Source organism: Drosophila miranda, chromosome XR (genome assembly GCF_003369915.1).
Source record: "Drosophila miranda strain MSH22 chromosome XR, D.miranda_PacBio2.1, whole genome shotgun sequence".
NCBI classification, from domain to species: domain Eukaryota; kingdom Metazoa; phylum Arthropoda; class Insecta; order Diptera; family Drosophilidae; genus Drosophila; species Drosophila miranda.
The window spans coordinates 13,802,975-13,823,703 of NC_046674.1; the positions used below are offsets into that span (position 1 = coordinate 13,802,975).

General features: G+C 43.1%; 1 protein-coding gene across 1 annotated transcript in view; it reads left to right on the forward strand.

The window, feature by feature from the left end:
* Positions 1-20,127, forward strand: part of LOC108153167 (somatostatin receptor type 2) — a 90,427-nt gene extending 70,300 nt beyond the window's left edge. Inside the window, exon 3 of the mRNA XM_033386856.1 lies at positions 16,571-20,127. Within this exon, the coding sequence (XP_033242747.1) occupies positions 16,827-18,557 (1,731 nt within the window). The 5' untranslated portion in view covers positions 16,571-16,826 and the 3' untranslated portion in view covers positions 18,558-20,127. The remainder of the gene's footprint in view (positions 1-16,570) is intronic.
* The last annotated feature ends 602 nt before the right edge of the window (positions 20,128-20,729 follow it).

Sequence of the window (20,729 nt, forward strand, 5' to 3'; positions counted from 1 at the left end):
GGGTCTATTATCGAACCCTATATAACAAACATTCTCTATATCTCGCTAGTTTGTCCGATTTTCGAATACGGCTCTTGTGTATAGTGCCCTCAATGCAAAGCTCCTGGTGTACCGTATAGAATCAGTCCAGAAAGCTTTTCACTTTTAGCTCTGCGGGGCCTTAAGTGGGATGCAAGAATGAGACTGCCATCTTACCCTAGAAAATTGGTAATAATCTTAGGAAAAATGCTTGGTGTGACTTTTGTGCACAACCAACAACTCACATATCTTTCCCATAATTAGTAATTGTGCGCTTAGTTATAATTTTACTCGAGTACTAGTCTAACACCTATCCTTCCTGCATGTTGGCGTTCGGTTCGGATAACTAGGATCCTAGGATCCGCGCGTAGCAGCCTTCTGCTGGCCCACTTGATGGTGCAGTCATTGCATATCAACGCCCAAAGGTTGGTTGGAAAAGTTCTCCCGTAGTAAGTCGGTCATGGGGTGATCTTCCCCTGCGATAATATTGCTGTAACTCCCACTCTTTCTGGCCATCTTCGTCGAGTGTCGCACCTTTGTTTCCGTATTACGCCTTTCATAATACAATTCCACTCATAATTATCCCCTTGCCCACAAGAAATGTGGAAAACAAAGGCCAAGACAAAAATAAAGACGCCTCCTCCAAACGGCTTTTGGTTAATTATTTATTTGGAAAACGGAATTCAAACAAACCCATATTGTACCAGGGAGACGGAGAGGGAGAGAGATGGATATAATGCAGAGGGAGAGAGCACTTCAAAGCGTTGACGTCACAAGAATTTGAATTCAGGGAGAAAAAAAATTGCATTGACACTTTCATAAATCGACGGCTGATTTATTATCGATAATTGCTTTTGATTGTTATGGCCTCTCGGGATATTTATTTATATTCGATCGTCTGCCCCGCCACGCCCCTCCAGCGCCAGCGCCAGCGCCACCGTCAAAGGTGTGGAAACACACCCCACAAATTGTTTATAAACGAATGCGCAGCAGACATAAAGGCCAAATCCTAAAGGAAAATCCAAAAACAAAAAAAAAGAGAAGCATTTAATACCCTCAGAGATCTCTCGCCTTCTATTCTATCACTCTCTCTCTCTCTCTCTGAGGAAAATCATCAAACAATACTTCTTAAAAGCTAGAACTCCGACAGCTATTCATATACAGAAGAACAGGGTAATAACTGGTCGACTGACTCCCCTTTAGTACTCAGAGGACTCCGAAATCTATGATCGAAGATGCTTCCTTGTGGAAGTTGCAAAAGGGTCCTAAAATTTATAGTATCCCCGGCGAGGGTATCGAAATGAAACCAAATCAAATTGAAAACCAGAGAGAACAAGAAAAAAAACCAAAAGTACAATGAACATGAAACGTTCGGAATGGCTGGCATTAAAAAGCCATTATAATAAAAACTAATATTAAATAATATTAAATAAACATTCTTCGAGGAAATAAACACACTTGGGCGCCGCCTTTCAAAGCTAACAGCTCGAACGTGCCGCTAGAATGTTAAGTTAACAGGGAAAAGCAAACAGGTAGACCACCAGCGACCACCTAACAGAGGATGTTCGGTAACAGAGGAACAGAGTAACAGAGGCTCCCTGGAAGCACGTTTCGGAATCGTATGCCACGAGCAGGCACGAGCAGGTCCGAGCAGGCCGTTCGGAGTAACAGCTGTTCTGTCGGTGCCGCTGGCCTTACCATTGCCCCATCAATGGGCGCCATCATCATCATCATCATGGTCGTCATCGTTGATGTTAGACCTACAATTTTCCTGAGCGGCTTCAGTCGTTGCCTGTCAACAAAGCGCTGCGAACGTGTCTGAAGAACCTGCTCCGCAAAATATCTCAATTTTTTTTAAGTCAAACGCGAAATAATTTGATTTGAAGATTTCCTTTAAGTGTTTCAAAGTGTTGTGGGCAAAGAAAGTGCTGGAAAAACAAACCAAATGCCCAAGCTTTTTTTTTTTACCAATTAGCTTTTGAATATTCCAGAATCGAAAACCAAAAACATTAAGAACTGTGTTTCTTAAAACATTAAAAAGTGTTCTTTTTAAGACATAAAAAAGAAACAAACTTCACAGAAACTCAATTTTCCCAAGGTAAATATTATTTTTGCTATATCTCTCCATAAATCTGTCTTAAAATGAACTCCCCCCGAAAACTGCTCTCAGTGCATAAACAAAAGAAATGGTTCCTTCTCCTGAGCCAGCGACAGTGAAAAAAAGGGAAAAAAAGCTATGAAAAAAGTGTCAAATTTATGCGAAGCGGTAAAAGGCGACAGCCGGAAATTTATATGGCTTATGAGAGTTGAGTTGAGTTGAGCTGAAAGATGGAAACCTTTCCATCTGTCCCCAGCAGAAACCTCGAAGATTTTTTATTTGCCTTCTGAAATGCTTCATGGGAATGCCGGGCAAGGAAACGGAAGGAGAAGCTGGTACAGAGCATCCAAATTGTGTTTTTTTTGTGGGTGTCAACTTGTTTGTTCTTGTAATTGTGTTGTTAACATATTTTTTCTATGGATTCTATGGATTCTATGGCTCTTCGCCTCTTCCATTGGGCCTAATAAATTCAAGCATTCTCAGGGTTTTTACAACCGAAATAATGTTTGATAAGTTGTGGTAATCATAGGGGAGATGGAGGTTGAAATAAAACTTTGTAAAAATACAGAAATTCTGTGGAATGTTTTAAGTTATAGCTTGTAACTTTATTAAAATACTCATTACACGATAAAAAGATAAGTTTGCGTAGAGATTTATTTTCGGTGGTTTTTTAGAAAAATAATTTCCATGTATTAGACAGAAACAAAGGTCCCTCCTCCGCCCAAGGGAGTAAGTTATTATTGTCAAGCATATTTATGGAAAAACTCGAGATAAAAGTACATTTAATGTACATCTGTATTTGTGAATAAATATTTAATTTTCCAACATTTATGTTTGGTCTTTTATGCCTTCCCGGAAAAGTGTAAAATTATGGTCGAATGTCAGTTATCAAAGCGTTAACTATTATGGCAGGACATCAACCTTTATTACTCCGTGAGTTTATTATAGTACAAAGTACACTGGTACTTTTGAGGAGCTCGTAAAAAATGCAAACAGCCTCCTAGATAGCCATTAAAAGAGCAGTTCCTCAAAGGTTAATGGAGTCAGATAATATCAATGAAATTTAAAGGGCAGCCTAGGTAAAGAAAACGTTTAAGACATACTTCAAATTGAGAAAATGTTCTGCAAAGTCAAAGATCTGAAATAATAATGTAGAAAAATGAATAAATCAAACCAAATAAGATCTTAAATTATTCCCCTTCATTAGCACAAATTTTAGTTTAACTGATTTGATATATCAAACGGTTTCACGCTCTTCCCAGCTTTGGAAAAATTCGTATTAAATATTAAATCTTGTGTAATATTAAAGCATAAATGTTGCACAGTTGCACAGAGAAGAGAAGGAAACACGAGGCCTCAAAGTTGAGGCGAAGTGGCTTTGCTGCTTTTGTCGTCCCCAGAGAGGGGCAGAGCGTGGAGAGATTACATACAGAAAAGCATGCCAGCATATAAATGTCATACAATCCAACTCAGTGCAGTGGGGTCCCATCAAGAGTTATAGAAAATAACACTGTGCGACAAAAAGAAAACTTTTGAGTGTACTTTGCACTCTTTATTGTATTAGATTGTAGGCCTGGTTGTAGGCCTTCCTCATACTTGGATTTTGCAATATTTCACCAAAACTGCAGCGCATATAGCCACAAATATTAAAAATTGTAAGACCTTTCACAGGTTTTGTGGTTTGTTTCTATACAATGGATATACCTGAAGATATAGCGAGCCATAGTTTTTCTAAACTATTTTTTATCATTAACTTTGGCATTTTTTTTTTTTTTAATTTCTTTGTATTGTTTGGTCCTATTTTTAGACGTTAGTTCTTTAGAGGTATCAATTCGTCACAAAAAAAGCTACTAATTATTAAAATTTTTCAAAGAATGGCAAAGGTACGATCTAAGAACAACACTGAGAAATGCCAATTTTGACACTTTGTATGTATGTATCCATGTTGAAAAATATGAATTAATTAAGCAAAAACATCGAAAGCTATCGAAAGATTAGAGATTTGCTTATAGCATGATCTTATGGTCTTGTAACGCACTGTACCCCATATGCGTTATTTAAGTGTGTGTAAGTGGCTAAGTGTGCTTTATGTGCTACCGAAATAGTTCGGTAGACTTCCGAATGCTGCAGGAGAAGTCCTGCCATATGTAGCTCCCGGTGATGCAGGGGTGCACGGAATAAAATGCAGCATACTCGTCGTATACGTACTCCTTGGGGCACCCGACCGCAGTATTCCATTGTGAACCATTTTTGGAGGAGGCCGAGCTGCCGCCCCTCTGATTCAACAATGGAGCAGGCAGAGAAACCTGAAGGACAAAGACAAAAAGTTAAATTAATAAACAGCCAAAGGGGGAGAGAGGGAGAACAGGAACAGAGAAAGCGAAAGAGAGAGAGAAGAAGGGAATGTGCGAAATTGACTTAATTTCTGAGAAATAGTCCTTGCTTGGTGTTTGGCTAGAGTGACCACAAACTCAATGCAGATAATTAAATGTAATTACATAATGTGTTTGTATTCGGACAAGAGACCCTTCTGCCTTCTGCCTTCTGCCTGCTACGTGTCCGTGTCCGTGTCCGTCTCCGGAGTGCGGTGTCGGCTGTCGGGTGTCGGGTGTGTGTGTTCCTGCACTGGCTTCTGCTTGTGTGAGTAATGACGTGCTTATTGCCACCGACAACAAATACGAGTAGCCCTACACGAATAGCCACAAACACCATAAGGCCCGAGCCAAAGGAAATTCATAGAAGACGAGACCCGAATGCTCCAATGAGTAGGGCTATTGGGGTAACCTCTTGTTGGGAATTTCCTCTTCTAAATGAAAATATATTGCAAATATATTAGCACAGAAGTTTCGTGCATTTGATTAAATGCAATTCCATAAATGCACACTATTTTCATCAAATCACAACTGCAATCATAGAACAGTGATAGCCCACAAGACCCAGAGAAACTCAGAGTGGAAAGTAAGAGGTTTTATCAGGAAATACAGCAGCAGGAGCAGGAGCAGGAGCACAGAATAAAAGTGTAATTAAATTGCAACAACTACATAGTACAACATGAGGGGTAAAGTACGAGTATCGTATCTCTTTCTGTGTCTGCATAAATATGTCTATATTGCGGCGTAGTGTGTGCTTCTGTTATTTGATAAGAGCTTATGATGATGACGCGTACGTTAGCCGGGGGTTTGGCCGGCTGTCCCACACGCACACACACACACCGCTTCCTGTTCCCTGCAGAGGAGTCAATAAAATGTAATTAAATCGACATTGTTATCAGCAGTACACACACAAACACACACAAACACACGGAGAACACCACTAAAACAACGACAATATCTGTGTATTCTGTTTAGTAATTTCAATGCAAAATAATACTAGGAGTGCATTAGACTTTCGCACTGTTAGATACCCATTAGATACTACTTTGCTTCCCCGAAACATTTTCCTACCTATTCCGCCTGTAAGCAGGATGATTTTCGGCAGATTGCCAGATCGGAAACCCTATATGAAACCCTTCCGGAGATGACTGGCTCAGAGCGATTCAGAATCGTTTTCCTCTTCCTATTACATAGACATTGGGAAGCACAAGATACCCTTCCACTTTGTGGGTACCAAAAAAACCAAAAAAACTTCCATCTAAGCGATACATTTGCTTGGGTTCATTGTCGAATTCGGGTGCTGTTGTTTTCGTTGGTGTAATTGTTGTTATCGTTGGCGGTGGTGTGAAACAATTGAGCTGAAATAACATTATCAACCCCTATCCCATATGTACACTCGTATGGGTGCTATGTGTGTATGGTGTTAGTGTGTGTGTTCGTGCGAGAGGGGCTGTGTGCTTTTTGTGGCTGCTGTTTAAATAAATAAAATTTGCAAATTTCTTTGTTGGTCTCTGACCGTTTTGGCCTTCTTGAACAACCAACCTCATGGCCTCAATTTTGGCAGCCGAAAGTGTGAGCGAAATATCAATTGAAAATTTAAATGGAATTTAATAGTTGAAAGCCCAGAGGGAGATAATCAAAATTGGTTTTACCTCAGGAATATGTAAATGGGAAATCCTTAAGTGCAATGCAATTCAAATTCAAACAATCGAAAAATACCCAAAAAATTCAAATAAATTTCAATAAAAGGCCCTCTCTGCGGAGCTCTTATAAATCTATTAAAAGTTTTGCCGTACCGCAAATAAAAAAAAAAAAGAGGAAAATTCTCTAAAGAAACTTTTCAACTTCAAAAAGGACTCGACAGCAGATAATGAGCTCAAAAATTGAGCTAAAATGCAAAATGGGAAAGTTTCCGGGGCAAAGCCGCAGCTAAAATCAAATTAATTTCTCAGTGGATTCGTCAATCGACGAAATACATTTGGGGGCCCAGAAAACTGGGCAAAAAAGTGTATCAAAATGTGAAAAGTTAGAGTTGGAATTTTCGGGAGGTTTTCAGCCCCGCAAATAGTTAGGCCAAAGGCAGTACCCACCTTAGCACCCTTTGCGCTCTTTATCCAATTTTAATTCTCGACCCTTTAAGTTGTTTATCGCCACTTGACCTACTCATTTCCATGCCCAAGCCCATGCCCATGCCCATGCCCATGCCCATGCCCATGCCCATGCCCATGCTCATGCACTTCCACTGCCACTCCATCTATTTGGTATCTCTTTCTGTGGCCTCTTCCTTTTTGATTTACAATTTTTTTCGGCGACTTGGGACCTTTGAAATTTATCAAGTGCTATCTCCTGGCCTTTTTCGCCGAACGCTTTTAATTGAAATGGCTGCCAAAGGTGGGCCCACAAAAAAAGGTTAAATGAAACGTTAAGAGCTAGCAAAGATGGCCTAAATGAGATGAAATTAAATTAAAAGTTTTCATGAGCAGTGCAAATATTAACAGCAGGAGGAGCAGGAGCCAGAGCAGTAGCAGGTGGGAAATTGAATAATTGATACTTTTGTAAAGTTCTAACAGGAGGGGGGAGGTCCCAAAGGTGCATTGTAGGTGCTTATCCATTTCAAGGGCCAACCCGAAGCTCTTTTAGTCTTTTCCTAATATTCTTCTCTGGTAAACCCAGAAGTGTAAATTGTGGCACTTTCAAAAGGAATATCGATTTCGAGTATGTAGCTCCTGACACTCCTATACACATTCAGACCTTATGGCGTTGAGGGCTATTCAACCATGATTCACATTATTCACATTATTCACTTGCCAAAGCATTATCTAACCAAAGGTAGCCCTTGAATAATCCTTAAGCACCATGCTCGGCCTTTAATTTTGCTGCTGCCGTCAATTGGAAAGAGTGACGAGGACGAACCTCAATGAGTGAGCACTTCAATTAAATTTCGCAATTACCCCACACATGCACATACATACATACTCGTACACATATATTGGTGGCAACCACAAACGTATCTACGTAAGTACGTACAGTGCCAAAAAAAACCTCTTCGCTCTCTCTCGGAAAATATCATGAAAATATCCTCTTGACTGGGGTCTCTTTCTCGTTTTCAAGTCCACTTGCAGTGGGTCTCTGCTGCTATTGCTATTGCTTCTGCTGGTGCTTCTGCTGGTGCTTCTGCTGGTGCTACTGCTGGTGCGGCTGTCCATTGCATAATTCAGTTGAGTTCATCTTGTTCTGCATCTGCAGCCCCTTCCCCCTTTTGGGAAGGAAGGGCAACCGAAACCCCTGTCTCTCCCTCACAGCAGGCAAATCATACAGATGGCAGCTCATCAGCGCTGACTCAAGTTGGTCCGAGATACGAGCATGTGTTGGGCGGGACTCTTAGCGTTTACCTCCCGTTCATTCTCTGTTTCATTGCCAAGTGTCGAGCCTCTATAAATGCCTTAAGGTGCTTTCCCAGAATTTAATACTCTGCTGTCGTGTTCCCTTAAAAAACTGTCATAGTCCTTCCCAACATTAAAGGACCAAATGTGTGGCATTAGCCGTTTCACTGGCCCTGTCATTTCAATTAGGATTCCTAAAACATTTTGTTGGTTTAGTTTTTGCGGCCACCAGCTGCCACGTCATTGTGTCATGCCAGGCCATGCCTCATGCCTCATGGAAATTTCCCCGAATTTTCTGGCCACCCCCATCCCCCCAAACGAAACGTTTGGCTGTGGGCCTGAGTTATGCGTGGATCCGCCAAGAGGAGCTTATCATATGTACATATGTAGATGTGATGCGAAAATATAGAATATATAGAAATCAGTGGCATCAACTTTATGGTAATCTATGAAAAAAAAAATTACTCAGGGGACCTGTCGGTGAAATATTTTGTGCTTTTTAGCATAAATATACAATAAATAAGATTAGAATACCCCTTTAATCAATACTTTTCCCACCTACGAGCATTTGCCAGTGAACTTATAGACTTTAACAGTAAATGGCCGAAAATTGTAATCGATGTTCACGAGGAAAGTGATTTACTTTGACACTTCGCCTGTGGGCGGGCGAGCGAGCGAGCGATCACTTCTACCCATTCTGCCCCACCACCAGGGAGGGCCCATGAATGGTCCATTCAACCGATGGAAAACTTCAAAGTGCAACAAGTGCTTGGACGAAGAAAATTTATCGATGCCAGAACTTGCCCTCAGAGTGAATTACGACAAGTTTGGCCCCCGCCAAAGAACAAACCCCAGGAGTAACATCCTTCTGACTCTGGTCCACACTTTTTTTTTTTATGGGGAACAAGCCCCGGCGAGAGTGGAGCGCCGAATGGAAGATAAATGTCTGCAAGTTGTCCGCGCTGCTGCCACACACATAGGTGGCACGGTGGCAAGGCATGGAGGTGCTTCGGAAGCGGACAAATACACGGCGCGGCGTCTCATGGCCATGAACATGGTCATGGATGGTAGTCAAGGCCGGGATATCCGAAGGGAGTGGCACAAAAATTTAATTGTGCAGTCGTGTGACTAATTGAAAAGTTTCAACTTGAATGACGAAAATAGGAAAAACTTCTCGGCCGAGAAAGGCCCTGAGAAATTGCTAATGAAAGTTGATTGTCTTGTTTGCTGTCTTGCAGCCAGAAGAAAACCATGGAGATAAAAACCATGGCGAAACAAGGAAAAACTATCGATTCCATTAAGTGATTTAGTAGGATTAATTATTCTTCAAATGTGGATGTGGATGTCGATGTGATTGGAGTAGTTCAAGTGCGCTTGAATGCTTGATAGCACTAATTGATATTACGGAAAAGGAGGGAAGGAAGGATATCTGGAAGGTAGCTCAGGACTTTGGTAGTTCCTTGGCTTCAACAGAAACTATTCCACTCCAGTGCATGCGATTCTTTCCATTACCAAACGATTGAATGGATAGGAAAAGGTTCTTTGGAACCGTAGATTGACGATCAATATTGCGAAGAAATACGGACATTATCCTTAATAGTATATCTTAGGTATATCTTCCTAGATATCTATCTAGTTGAGTACTTTGAGTATACGTATTTTAATCGTACAAATGATCACGTTGAGGCCCGTAGAACGTATTTGAGTGTCAATTTGAAAAGTTCTTCGTCGCATCAAGAGCGAAGGCAACCATTTCGCGTGTTTATGGCCTTCGACTTCGGAGTATTTATGGACTCTCGCTGGGCGGAACATCCGGCTCTTTGGCAAGTTTGTGGCTCAGTCATCATTTTTATGGGCTCATGTTTCACTTAGCCAAACATTTGGACGGTTTCTGTAGTCATAAATTTGGTTATCTGCTTCGTTAGGCTCGGTCATGTTCGGAAATACATATTTTGTGTGTGTTTTTCTGTGACAATTCCAATGATCTGCATATCTGGTTATAGTTTGTTCCCCCTGTTCCCCCTGTTCCCCTGCTTTTTTCCCCAATTCCATGTTCTTCCTTCGGCCGTTGCTTTTTTACGATGTCCGCCCTACAGTTTTGGCCTGTTTATATGTTTTGTTGCGATACGATTTATGCGGACAGGACAGGACAGGACAGTGTCCGTTTATCGCACCATCACGTCCTGTTTCATGTTCTATTTTCCATTTTGCATGTCGATGTTCAAGGAGCGTGAGGAGTGGGTAGGCGGCGTGTCCATAAATTTATGTCAAACAATCCTTTGCTGTACATATTTTTACAGCAAGTCGATGGGTGTGATGGTGAAAAAGAAAGGACTGCGATGGTGGTGGGGATATGACTTGACTCTATGTCACATTCCATTCCAATTTTATTGTGTACAAATAATATTTTTCTTTCCACTTTAATGCCTCTCTGCTACATTTTCCTATTTCCTTGACTCTATGAATTGAATTTCATTATTTGAATTTACCCTTAAACACGGAAGGAATTCCATTCCACATATGCAGAGAACCAGAGAGCCAGAGAAGCACAGAATTTTCTACCATGAAAGTGTGTCAGAGTATTCAATGCTTCGATGAGTTTCAAATGAATACCTTCTTCCTTGTTTTAAGCTCGAAATTTTCTTCGTTTATTGTATGCCGAATGTAAAGTAATACATTTGCGATGCGATTTAAGCTGTCATTCCTATGCAAATTTCGGCATCTCATTTTCGTTTCTTTAAGAATAAATTGCGAGAACAAGGCTCTTAAAGTGGAAATTTATTTTAAATTACGAGCATGTCAGTGGTTTTGCCTCACGTTTGTTTGAGTGCTTTGCGGCACACACCGCACAGTGGCACAGTGTGCCAGTGCCCGCCATTAGTTCCGTGGCACAATTCCGCTCACGCACGAGCCATGGAGGCCATTAGGAGGAGGATGAATATGAAAATCAAGACTGAATCCCGCAAGCAAATAAGCCCCAAAGCAGTGGATGAGGGACCCAGTAAGCAGTCTGAGTCCCAGGTCTAGGTCTGGGCTGGGCTGGGCTGGCTACCACCAAAGCTCTCTTGAAATGCAACACGCGCCTTTTTGCGGCAATCTCCAACACCCTCCCTCTTCCATCTCCTCCTTGGTTGCTCTGTCTTTGTCTAGACACTGATTTCAGTTGATTTTGCTGTTGCTCTTTTTGTTATACTCTCACTTCGTGGCTGAAATTAATTTATTGTCTAAATGCTAGAGAGGCGAGGGGATACGGCTAAAACGAGAGGCAGGCGCCTCTATGGGCGTGACACATTGTTGACGCCGACATTAAATGTTGCTGAAAGCGCGCGTGGCTCATTTTCCCTCAATTTTCCCCCGCTATAGGAAATTTCATAGACAGCACCTAAACGGAGCTGCTCCCCCCATCCCCATCCCATACCAAAAACTGTTTATAATCGATAAACTCTAATGGGGGTTTTTCGGCGGCGGCGGCGACGACGGCGACGGCGACACAAGGGGCATAAATCAAGTTATAGAGATAACAAAAAAATTCTTCGCTTACCTTTTGATACGCAACAGAGTTGCCATTTAATGGAGGGCAACAAATAAAGCAGAAAAAAAAACACGAAAAATGTAATACAAAATTTACTTTTAAACGTTGATCACGACATTGTTCTTCTATTTGTATTTTTCGCAGCAACTTTGTAAAAGCAATGCGTATTTGGGGTATTTAATGTTGAGGAAAAAGCCCTGAAAGAAAATATAGCATAGTTATTGGCTGAAAGTCTCAGTGCTCCTCTATATCCTTAAGCTAACTTATTTAGAGGTTGGATGCAAACTGATCGTAGAATAATTTATATTATTTCTGAAACAAATAAAACGTCCTTAGCTTTGCCTGTCGAAGCCCAGGGATAGGTAATTTTTTTTGTGAATTATACGAAAATTCAACCAAAGGGTACTTGAAGGTTCGACTCCTGGAAATGAGTTATCGCTTTTCTCTCCAGCTTTCATACTATGAACTTCATAGTATTTGGGGTGAAGCTTTTTCGACTACCCACATATACACACACACACTCAAACACACGCACACACACACACGACACCTGTAAAATCTGTATTCTGCGAAATGGATGCTCCAGGGCGCGTGGCAAATGGCAACCTCTCAGCAATCCAAATAAAGAATCCTCCTCTTCCACCATGGAGTTGTACTTTTCTCTTAGTCTTCGACTCTGTTTCACTTTATTTTGGTTTTTGCTGTTGTTGTTGTTGCTTGTTTGCTAAACTGTCGCTTGTGTCTCTTTTGGTTTCGGTTTTGTCTTTTAGCTCTCTGCTGCGCTGCCTTTCATTCCTCGCCTCGCCTCGCCTCTCCTCTCTTGGTTTCTTAAATATAAATAATAAATTATATTTTTCAATATCCCTCTCTGGGAGCCACCCCAACCAGCTCCGAGACAGCTGCGTCATACAATTTTCGTGGAATTTTTCACTTTAACTAAATTTAAAGGCAACACATTTTTGGGTAACATTTTGTGGCAGCCTCAGTCTCAGCCTCAGTGTCAGCCTCAACAAAGTGATGTATGAGGTCGGGTCGGGGTTGGGCCTATAAAATATATTCTGCTGTGGCCTGGCTAAGTAGAAGATTGATATTATTCCCTTTTCATTTTCACTGAGATTTGCATAACAGGGAGAGCCATTGTGGGGCGGGGCAGGGCGGGGCGCTGGCTCGAGATCGTCCTGCAAAGTTGTCCCGATTCCTATTGGTCCTGATGGTCTCTATCCCGGACTCTATCCGCAGAGGCTTATTTATGCGCGCATGCCGGCGTTAAATTGGATAATGGAAATTGGATTCGAGCGAGAGTTTCGGCCTAAACGCAAACGCTCTTCGCTTCGGGCCACGCTCAGATGGAACTTTCTGTATGTGGCCGAGGCAGTGGCACTTGACTTGATTACGTGGCAGGTAAGGACAACGACGGGGACGAAGACGAAGACAGGGATGACACGTGTGGCAGAAGGCAGCAGGCAGCAGGCAACACAAACACCTGTTGAGATTAGAGAGACTAGACACGGGTACAGCAGGCCATCTGATACTCGTGCTCGGAAAAGTCGCCTTATTAATATTAATGAGCATATGGTTGGGGGCCCAAAAGTCTCAAGCGAGATGCGGACCCTCGCGGCAAACCTCATCGATGGCTGTGGCAACGTCATTTACGATGTGCGAAAATAAATATTTAATTATTTATAAATCATGACCTGGCCAAAGCGACAAAGCGACAATGACGTTGCCACATACACATGCTGCCATATACGATATACCATCGAGCGTCGACCGTCGAGCGTCGACCATCAAGCATCGAGCGACGTGTCGAGAGGAAAACGTGAGCATGTCGCCACTGCACGGATGAGCACATAATTTATCCAGAATCGGGTCGAACCTACGGGCCAAAGTGTAAATACATAAATTATGGCAAACATATTTTGCCAGGCATCCGGTGGGCGGAACACCTTTTTCGCCATCCCCTTAAAAGGAGAAATTAGAAAAAGAAACAATGTGGGCAGAGACCGTACAGGAAGTGACGCATTAATCGTGGGATCTGTAATAAATGTCCAGTCATGCTGGAAACATAACCTCATCAAGGGCTAACGAGAGGATAATCCGCATAATTAATGACTCTAAGATGTGCACGAAAGGGCTGAAAGAAATGCAACTTAACTCAAAGAAGGGGCCCAGACCATAGCCCTGAAGGACACTTAGAATAATGTAAGCTAAGAGGTATTTAAAGTTTTAATTATTGAAAAAAATAGAGCTGGAAAGATTGAGTTCATAAATACAGAAAAGCATCTCAATAGACCCACTCAAAGGCAATGAATCAACATTCATTCGTTTAGGTAAAATAACCGAATAAGCACTATTCATCATTCATAAATTTCGACTTAAACTCCGATTATTGATCGAATACAACTTTTAATCACATTCAGCCATGAAATTCAATCAAGTTAGAAGCTTACCCAACGGGGAAGGGGTACGGCGACGGGTACGGGGACGGGGACGGGTATTCGCATTAGCCAGCAGCCAATGCCAATCGGCCTGATTTGCTCATAACCAAATGGGAATATGATTTGGCTGCTGTGATGCTGCTGGGGAAATGTGAAACGTGAGCTATGTATGTATTTTCGTGCATTTACCAATTAAATTGGTTGACATAAGCCGATTTTGCGTTTACGTACTTTTCATGGGCTCATGGGCTCATGGGTTGGCTGCACAGCAGATCGAATATAATTTTTAATTAACCAAATGGCAATCCAGCGACTGCATTCAATCAGTGCATAGATATATTCATGAAATTAGGCAAACTTCGGGAAAAACAAATCAACTGAAAGGTGAAAGGTGAAACAGGGATCGAAAGAGGGAGCACCACCTATTCACGCGATTATCGTGGAAGTGAAATTTTATGCCAGAGAAAAGATTGGAACAAAGCTGAAACGAGAGGAGGAGGAGCAGGAGGAGGAGGGGGATGAGGACAGAAACTCTATGCATGACAATGACTTTGGCCAATGAGTGTGAAAGATAGCAGTGCAAAGTTTGTGCTTGGCGTGTACTCAGGTGAACAAAGGCGCTGGGAACAAAAGGCAAAATTCAACGGAAAAACAACCATTCCATAAAAATTCGTTAGGTTCTTCAATTCAGTTGATGTTTAATTTAACAAACTTTCCCAAAGAAAGTGCCCTAAAAGGTACATATATTTCAATATTCAAATATGAATATCTATGTTTAATTTTTTGTATTGCAAAGCTAACCATCTTTCCTCGTTACCGTCGAGCAGTGGCAATTATAGTTTCATCAGTCAGCCAGGCATAAAGCCATCTTTTCCTCTTCTTCTCTCTGGATTTCGCTGGCAACCCGAAAGCACATGTCTTCTGCTCGAACGGCCAGATCGGTAGTCGGTAGTCAAGCGTTTTATGGCCTTCGATTGTGATTTTGGGAGGTAGAGCAAAGCCAAATATGAGTTGCCGTCGTCTCGTCATCGTCAATGGCAACATGGTTGAGCAACTGATTGCCAGCTAGCCTTGTCTGTCCAGGCCCGAAGCCGAACAACAGTGGAGCGGATAAAACTGGTATTGGCACTGAACTCCATTTGGCTGGCAGGCCCGAGACAGCGACTGGTCCTGGCATAATTATCGGGATATCTGTCTGACTAATCAAGGTGTATGCCGTACAAAGGGCAGCGGATTGCTGGCAATCATGATGGCGGCTGCCGTATGAGCAAGTGCGCCCCCTTGTTCCTAATTGAGTGTGGGGGTGTTGGTGGGGCTCAAGCTTAAATCCGATCTGGACAGAGGTCGTTAGGAACAGCTGCTGTTGCTGTTGCTTGGAGTCATAAATTTGGTGGCAATTCATGCAGTTTATCTAACTGGGATTACGCCAATTAATTAATCAGAGGAAATTCCATCTGCGTGTGGTCGCTATGGAGGAGTAAAGTGCCCGCCGACCCACACGCCATTTCCGCCATGACCTACCAAGACTTCCATCCACTTGGCCTTGGCATGTCCTCGGCAAATAAGTTTTGTCGGTTATGGCCGCCGAAAAACTTGACTTCACTTCTTATTGGCGGCGTCGCTGTCTGCGGAGGTTTCTGCCTGGCTGCGGACCGAGAAGTTTACGGCTTTCGTCGGGTTGTTTAGTATAGTGTGTCTTGTGGCTTGCTTCTGGGTTCAAACTTTTGCGCTGCCCTCCCGCTCTCGCTGGCATATCCCGCCTAGAGGTGAGGTACCGCCGGAACTATTGAAGGTGTCCCTGGTGTGAAGACCACATTGCACGCTTACCGATGGCAGGTACGACTGTACTCGTACCTATTGTCGATGTAAAAATCTCATAAATAATAGTATTGTCTGCTCCGATATTTAAGGCAATATTGTGTAATTTATCGAGCTCTTTTAGTCCAAGCCTTGTATAAATGTTTCTCAGTGATATTTGACATAGTATTTAGCTCGCTGGCATTTCCTGGCACTGGCAGCCAACATCCATGATTGGATTGCGTTGAGTTTGAAATTCATTTTAATTATTTTTCATTTCTGCTCTTGGCACAACAAATAGATTGGGTCTATGTACATATGCTGTACGAGTACTGAGCTCTGCCCCCCCCCCCCCTCTTCGTCTTTCAGCTTTGTTATTGCCAAGTTAATTGCTTGTTGTTGCTGCTAATATTGTTATCGTTGTTGTGTTTCTCTTATTCCCTGTTGCCTGCTCTCTTTCTTTTTTGCTTTCCTTTGCCTTGCCGTTCTCCGGTTGCCATTCATTTTTCACTTGCCAGATAGAAAATCATTTGTTTTTTGCGCTCGCGACCAGAAAAGATGGCAAACACAAGCAAACGGGCAAAAATTTCATATAGTTGATTGCATTGTCTGCTGGGAAGACAATGCCTGGGACAATGAGGTTCCGAGCCGCTACAGGCCACTCCCCAGAGACGGAACGCTGCAGAAGAGAGCCCTTTCTTTTACTCGTCTCCCTTCTCGATGATCTACTGTATGGAGGGCGCACTGTGGCTGCATGAAATACTGATACCCTCCGCTCAATATTGTCGGTAAATAATGCGCTTGCTTGTTAGGAGCAGCTGCTGACAGGCAGCCAGGCAGGCAGGCCATATCCCTGGCTAATAATATGGGGATCACCATCACCCAGCTCTGGCCACTAATCAATCTCGCATTTCTCTATTCTACTATTGCAGCAGCAGCATCAGCCCCACCACAGCCACCAACAGGAGCTGGAATAGGAACAGGAACAGGAACAGGAACAGGACCATGTGACAACGGGTGGCACTCATAAAGTATGGAAAACATATCAAAACATTTGCGATTCAGCTGGTTCAGGCTTCCACTAATAGGCTGACGACCAGCAGCAGCAGGGATAGGAAATTGCCAGGCTTGGAGTCCTTGGTGGAGGAGTGTACGGGCACAGGCACAGCCACAGGCACAAAAGCCAACATGAAAGGACATTCGAAACCGAATGGGGCAGCTGCTGACCGCAGTGGCCGCCGCATCGTGGACAGCGACAACAGCCATGTCCAGGGCCCAAACCAAGACCATGGCAGGGCCATTCTGTTATTTGTGCTGACAGCGCTGACACTAACGAGCTTAATAACGCCCACAGAGCAGTTGACAGTGGCGCCAAATGGAACCACACAGCAGCAACAGCAGCAGCAGCTGCAACTGCAACAACAAAAGCAGCAACAGCAGCAACAGCAACAGCAGCAACATCAGCAGCAACAACTGCAACAACTAGAGCAGCAATTGCAACTGGAGCTAGACTACAAGCACATGAATGGCAATCTGGTGGCAGCAGTTGACTTCAATGGAACACTTGCCTTTGGACGGCCGCCGCCGCCCCACCAGTACCGCAATGGGAGCGGACTTTATGCGGGCGCCGACTGCAGCAAAAGCAGCAACCACAGTAGCAGCAACTTCATCCTGAAGCTCATCGCGATGATCCTGTACGCAATGGTGTGCATCGTCGGTCTCTTTGGCAACACCCTCGTGATCTACGTGGTGATGCGTTTCTCCAAGATGCAGACGGTGACCAACATCTACATTTTGAATCTGGCGATAGCCGACGAGTTCTTCCTGATCGGCATTCCCTTCCTTATCTACACGATGCAGGTGGGCAACTGGTCCTTCGGGGACTACATGTGCAAGGCGTACATGGTGAGCAGCTCCATCACATCGTTCACCTCCTCGATCTTCCTGCTGATCATGTCCGCGGACCGGTATATAGCTGTCTGCCATCCGATATCGTCGCCCCGCTACCGTACCCCGTTCGTGTCGAAGCTCGTGTCGGCCTTCGCCTGGATGACCTCCGTGCTGCTGATGCTGCCGGTGATCCTGTTCGCCAGCACCGTGCCAGCGGAGAACGGACTGCTGACCTGCAACATCGAGTGGCCCGACACCCAGAACCTGGACTCGGACTCCACATTCATACTGTACTCCCTGGTGCTGGGCTTCGCCACGCCGCTGACCTTCATCCTGGTCTTCTACTGCCTGGTCATTCGGAAGCTGCACACGGTGGGGCCCAAGCACAAGTCAAAGGAGAAGAAGCGCTCCCACAGGAAGGTCACCAAGCTGGTGCTGACCGTCATAACCGTGTACATCATGTGCTGGCTGCCCCACTGGATCTCGCAGGTGGCCCTAATCAACTCGGTCCCGAATCCGTGCGGTGCCTCCCGACTGGAGCTGGCAGTCTTCCTGGTCTGCGGCTGTCTCAGCTACTCGAACTCGGCGATGAATCCCATTCTCTACGCCTTCCTCAGCGACAACTTCAAGAAGAGTTTCATGAAGGCCTGCACTTGTGCGGCCCGCAAGGATGTCAACGCCCAGCTCCAGCTGGAGAACAGCTTCTTCCCGAAGTTCGGCAAGGGCCGGCAGTCGGAGCGGCTCATCGGTGGCGGCAACAAGGGGGCCAAAACCGGTGGCACGGCCAAGAAAAGGGCTGCTCTGGCTGCAGCGAGAAACAACAATGCCCCGATGGCCACCACCACAACGACCACGACAACGACCGGAACGGACACCGTGACCTCTGTGCAGCCAGCAGTTCATTATGTTCCTGCCGAGCTACCAGCGCCATCCGGCAGCTGCAGCAGCAGCGGCAATCCTGCCACTCTCCTGGTGGTCAATGCCGAGACCAACAACTGTAAGCCGCCCGTGCTGCACACGGACTTATAAGAGCGGGCCCAGGCCCAGGCTATGCCGCTGGAGACGGTTGTGCTTATAGCCAGAAGATGAGGGCACGCCGACATCGGAATGGGAGTGGGAGTGCGAGTGGGAGTGGAGCTGGAGCTCGATCGACAGCTGACAATGCAGTCGGAGTTCCTGCTTTAGGCTAAGCGTTCGTTCTCTTGATGGATATTGATATTTTATATTGAAAAAGCAAAGCGATGCGAAAGCGATGTTGAGACCTCGTTTGATCGCAAACGATTATGCCAGAGAATCCTATAGGTATATAGAGAATTCTTAATGCCCATCAAAAGGAATCGATGAAACATTTATGACAGATTCTCAGTCAGAAATAGTGTCAAAACTAAAGTATTCATCATAAAAGTGTTTCAGATCGGAGGATATATCAAACGTAAATCACAGTCACAGTCGCCGTCGCCGTCGCATCAGTTTGCCAATCAGATAAGTTTTGCATAAGTGTGGATACTTTTAATGTCGTTTTCCCATTTAGATACTCTGCTAGAATAAGGTTGAAAATCTCTACAAATAAGCTGAGTAGTGAAGAGCGTGAAACAAAGCATATAGTGGAACATAACCAGTTTCGAGTGTTAGTTCAGTAAGCCAAAGATTTGATCTTAGATTTCAAGGAAAGTCTTTGAAATACACAAGGAATAACTCAGAAAAAAAGGCGCCATTAAAACGCCAAAACAAACACAAAGAGAACCCAAAGAATTCCAGAAAGGCAAATAATTCCATTGGAAATAAAACGAACAAAGTATTCTCTGAAACAAGAAACAAGAAATAAAATAATAAATACCGAAAAAAGTCCTTTTTCAATTCGAATTAAATTGTAATGTGATTGTAAAATAAAACAATAACAAAAACAAAAACGAAAAGGAAAATGGTAATGGTAATGGAAAAGGGGGAAATGTGAAGCGAACAATGTGAAAAATTTGCATTACAATTCATGACGATAATCTCTAATGAAGCCTAATTAACCGAGTGCATTTTAATTAACATTGGAACTAAATGTTTTTTGAGCGGCTGCTGGAATTGACTTAACGGCGCTTTCAATAATCGACTTAAATGAATATTAAATGAATACATAAATAAAAACAATAGCTACAATAAATATGGAATCAGTCGAATAGCCTCTCAATAGATTCCCCAAAAAATGTTTGTCTTTCTTGAATGTTTTCAAAAAACGTAAAATAAAATAAACCTATGCCAGAATTTATCATTGACTTGGATATTGTACCCATAGCTGAAATAATCTTTGGGCATTGTTGGGAGAATGTTTCCCCCCTCCCCCAATGTACACGAGTATTTGTACTTTTGAAAATACAAAAAAAAAATACCTAGGCTAATCAGTGTTTACTATAAATTATGATACATACATACCTACCTTTATTAAATGTCCACAAAAAAGCTACAGGTAAAAAAATGTAAAAAAAAGATACATCTACTTATATGTATGGTAAATTTTTTCAATTTTAAGTGTAACTTAATTGAAGTCAAACAAATGTTGTTAAAAATACATTAGGTGGACTTTGAGTGCTTCAAAAAATGATCAAATAAAATAAACATAATTTTAAATGAATTCTCACAGCTCATAAATTTTTTTGTGTACCATTCAATCGATTTTTACTTTCATGTGAAATGATTTTGTTTATTTGGATTTGATTTAAGTTTCCACTTAGAATCCATCAATGCCTTGCCATAGCTTTGCGCTGGCTGTCCTGCTGGCCTGGTCATGTGTCGGACAGAACGAGTTAGAAGTGAGAAGAGTAAGGATTCCCATTCAGGATCCGTAAACAACAGGAAAAACAAGAAAACACTTTTTATGCTTCGGCATCCACAGGATGTCTAGCATCCAAGTCTCAAGACCGCAGTGGGGCTTGGATGGAAAATGCAAGGGAAAAACTGAGGAACATCTAATGAAAGCTTAACACACACTGCAACAATATTAAAGGAAAGGGAAAACTGCCAAGAAATGACAGTTTCAGACAGTAAGGGAGGCTATGGCTATGGCTATTACCCCGAGGACAATGACATTCCGGACAGATTGTAAATCCAGTTGACCAACCAAATTGAGAAAATGTTAAGAACACACAAAAACAAAAATAGAGACAGAGAGAGAGAGAGAGAGAGACAAAGAAGTGGTAGAGTAGTTTGTCCTAC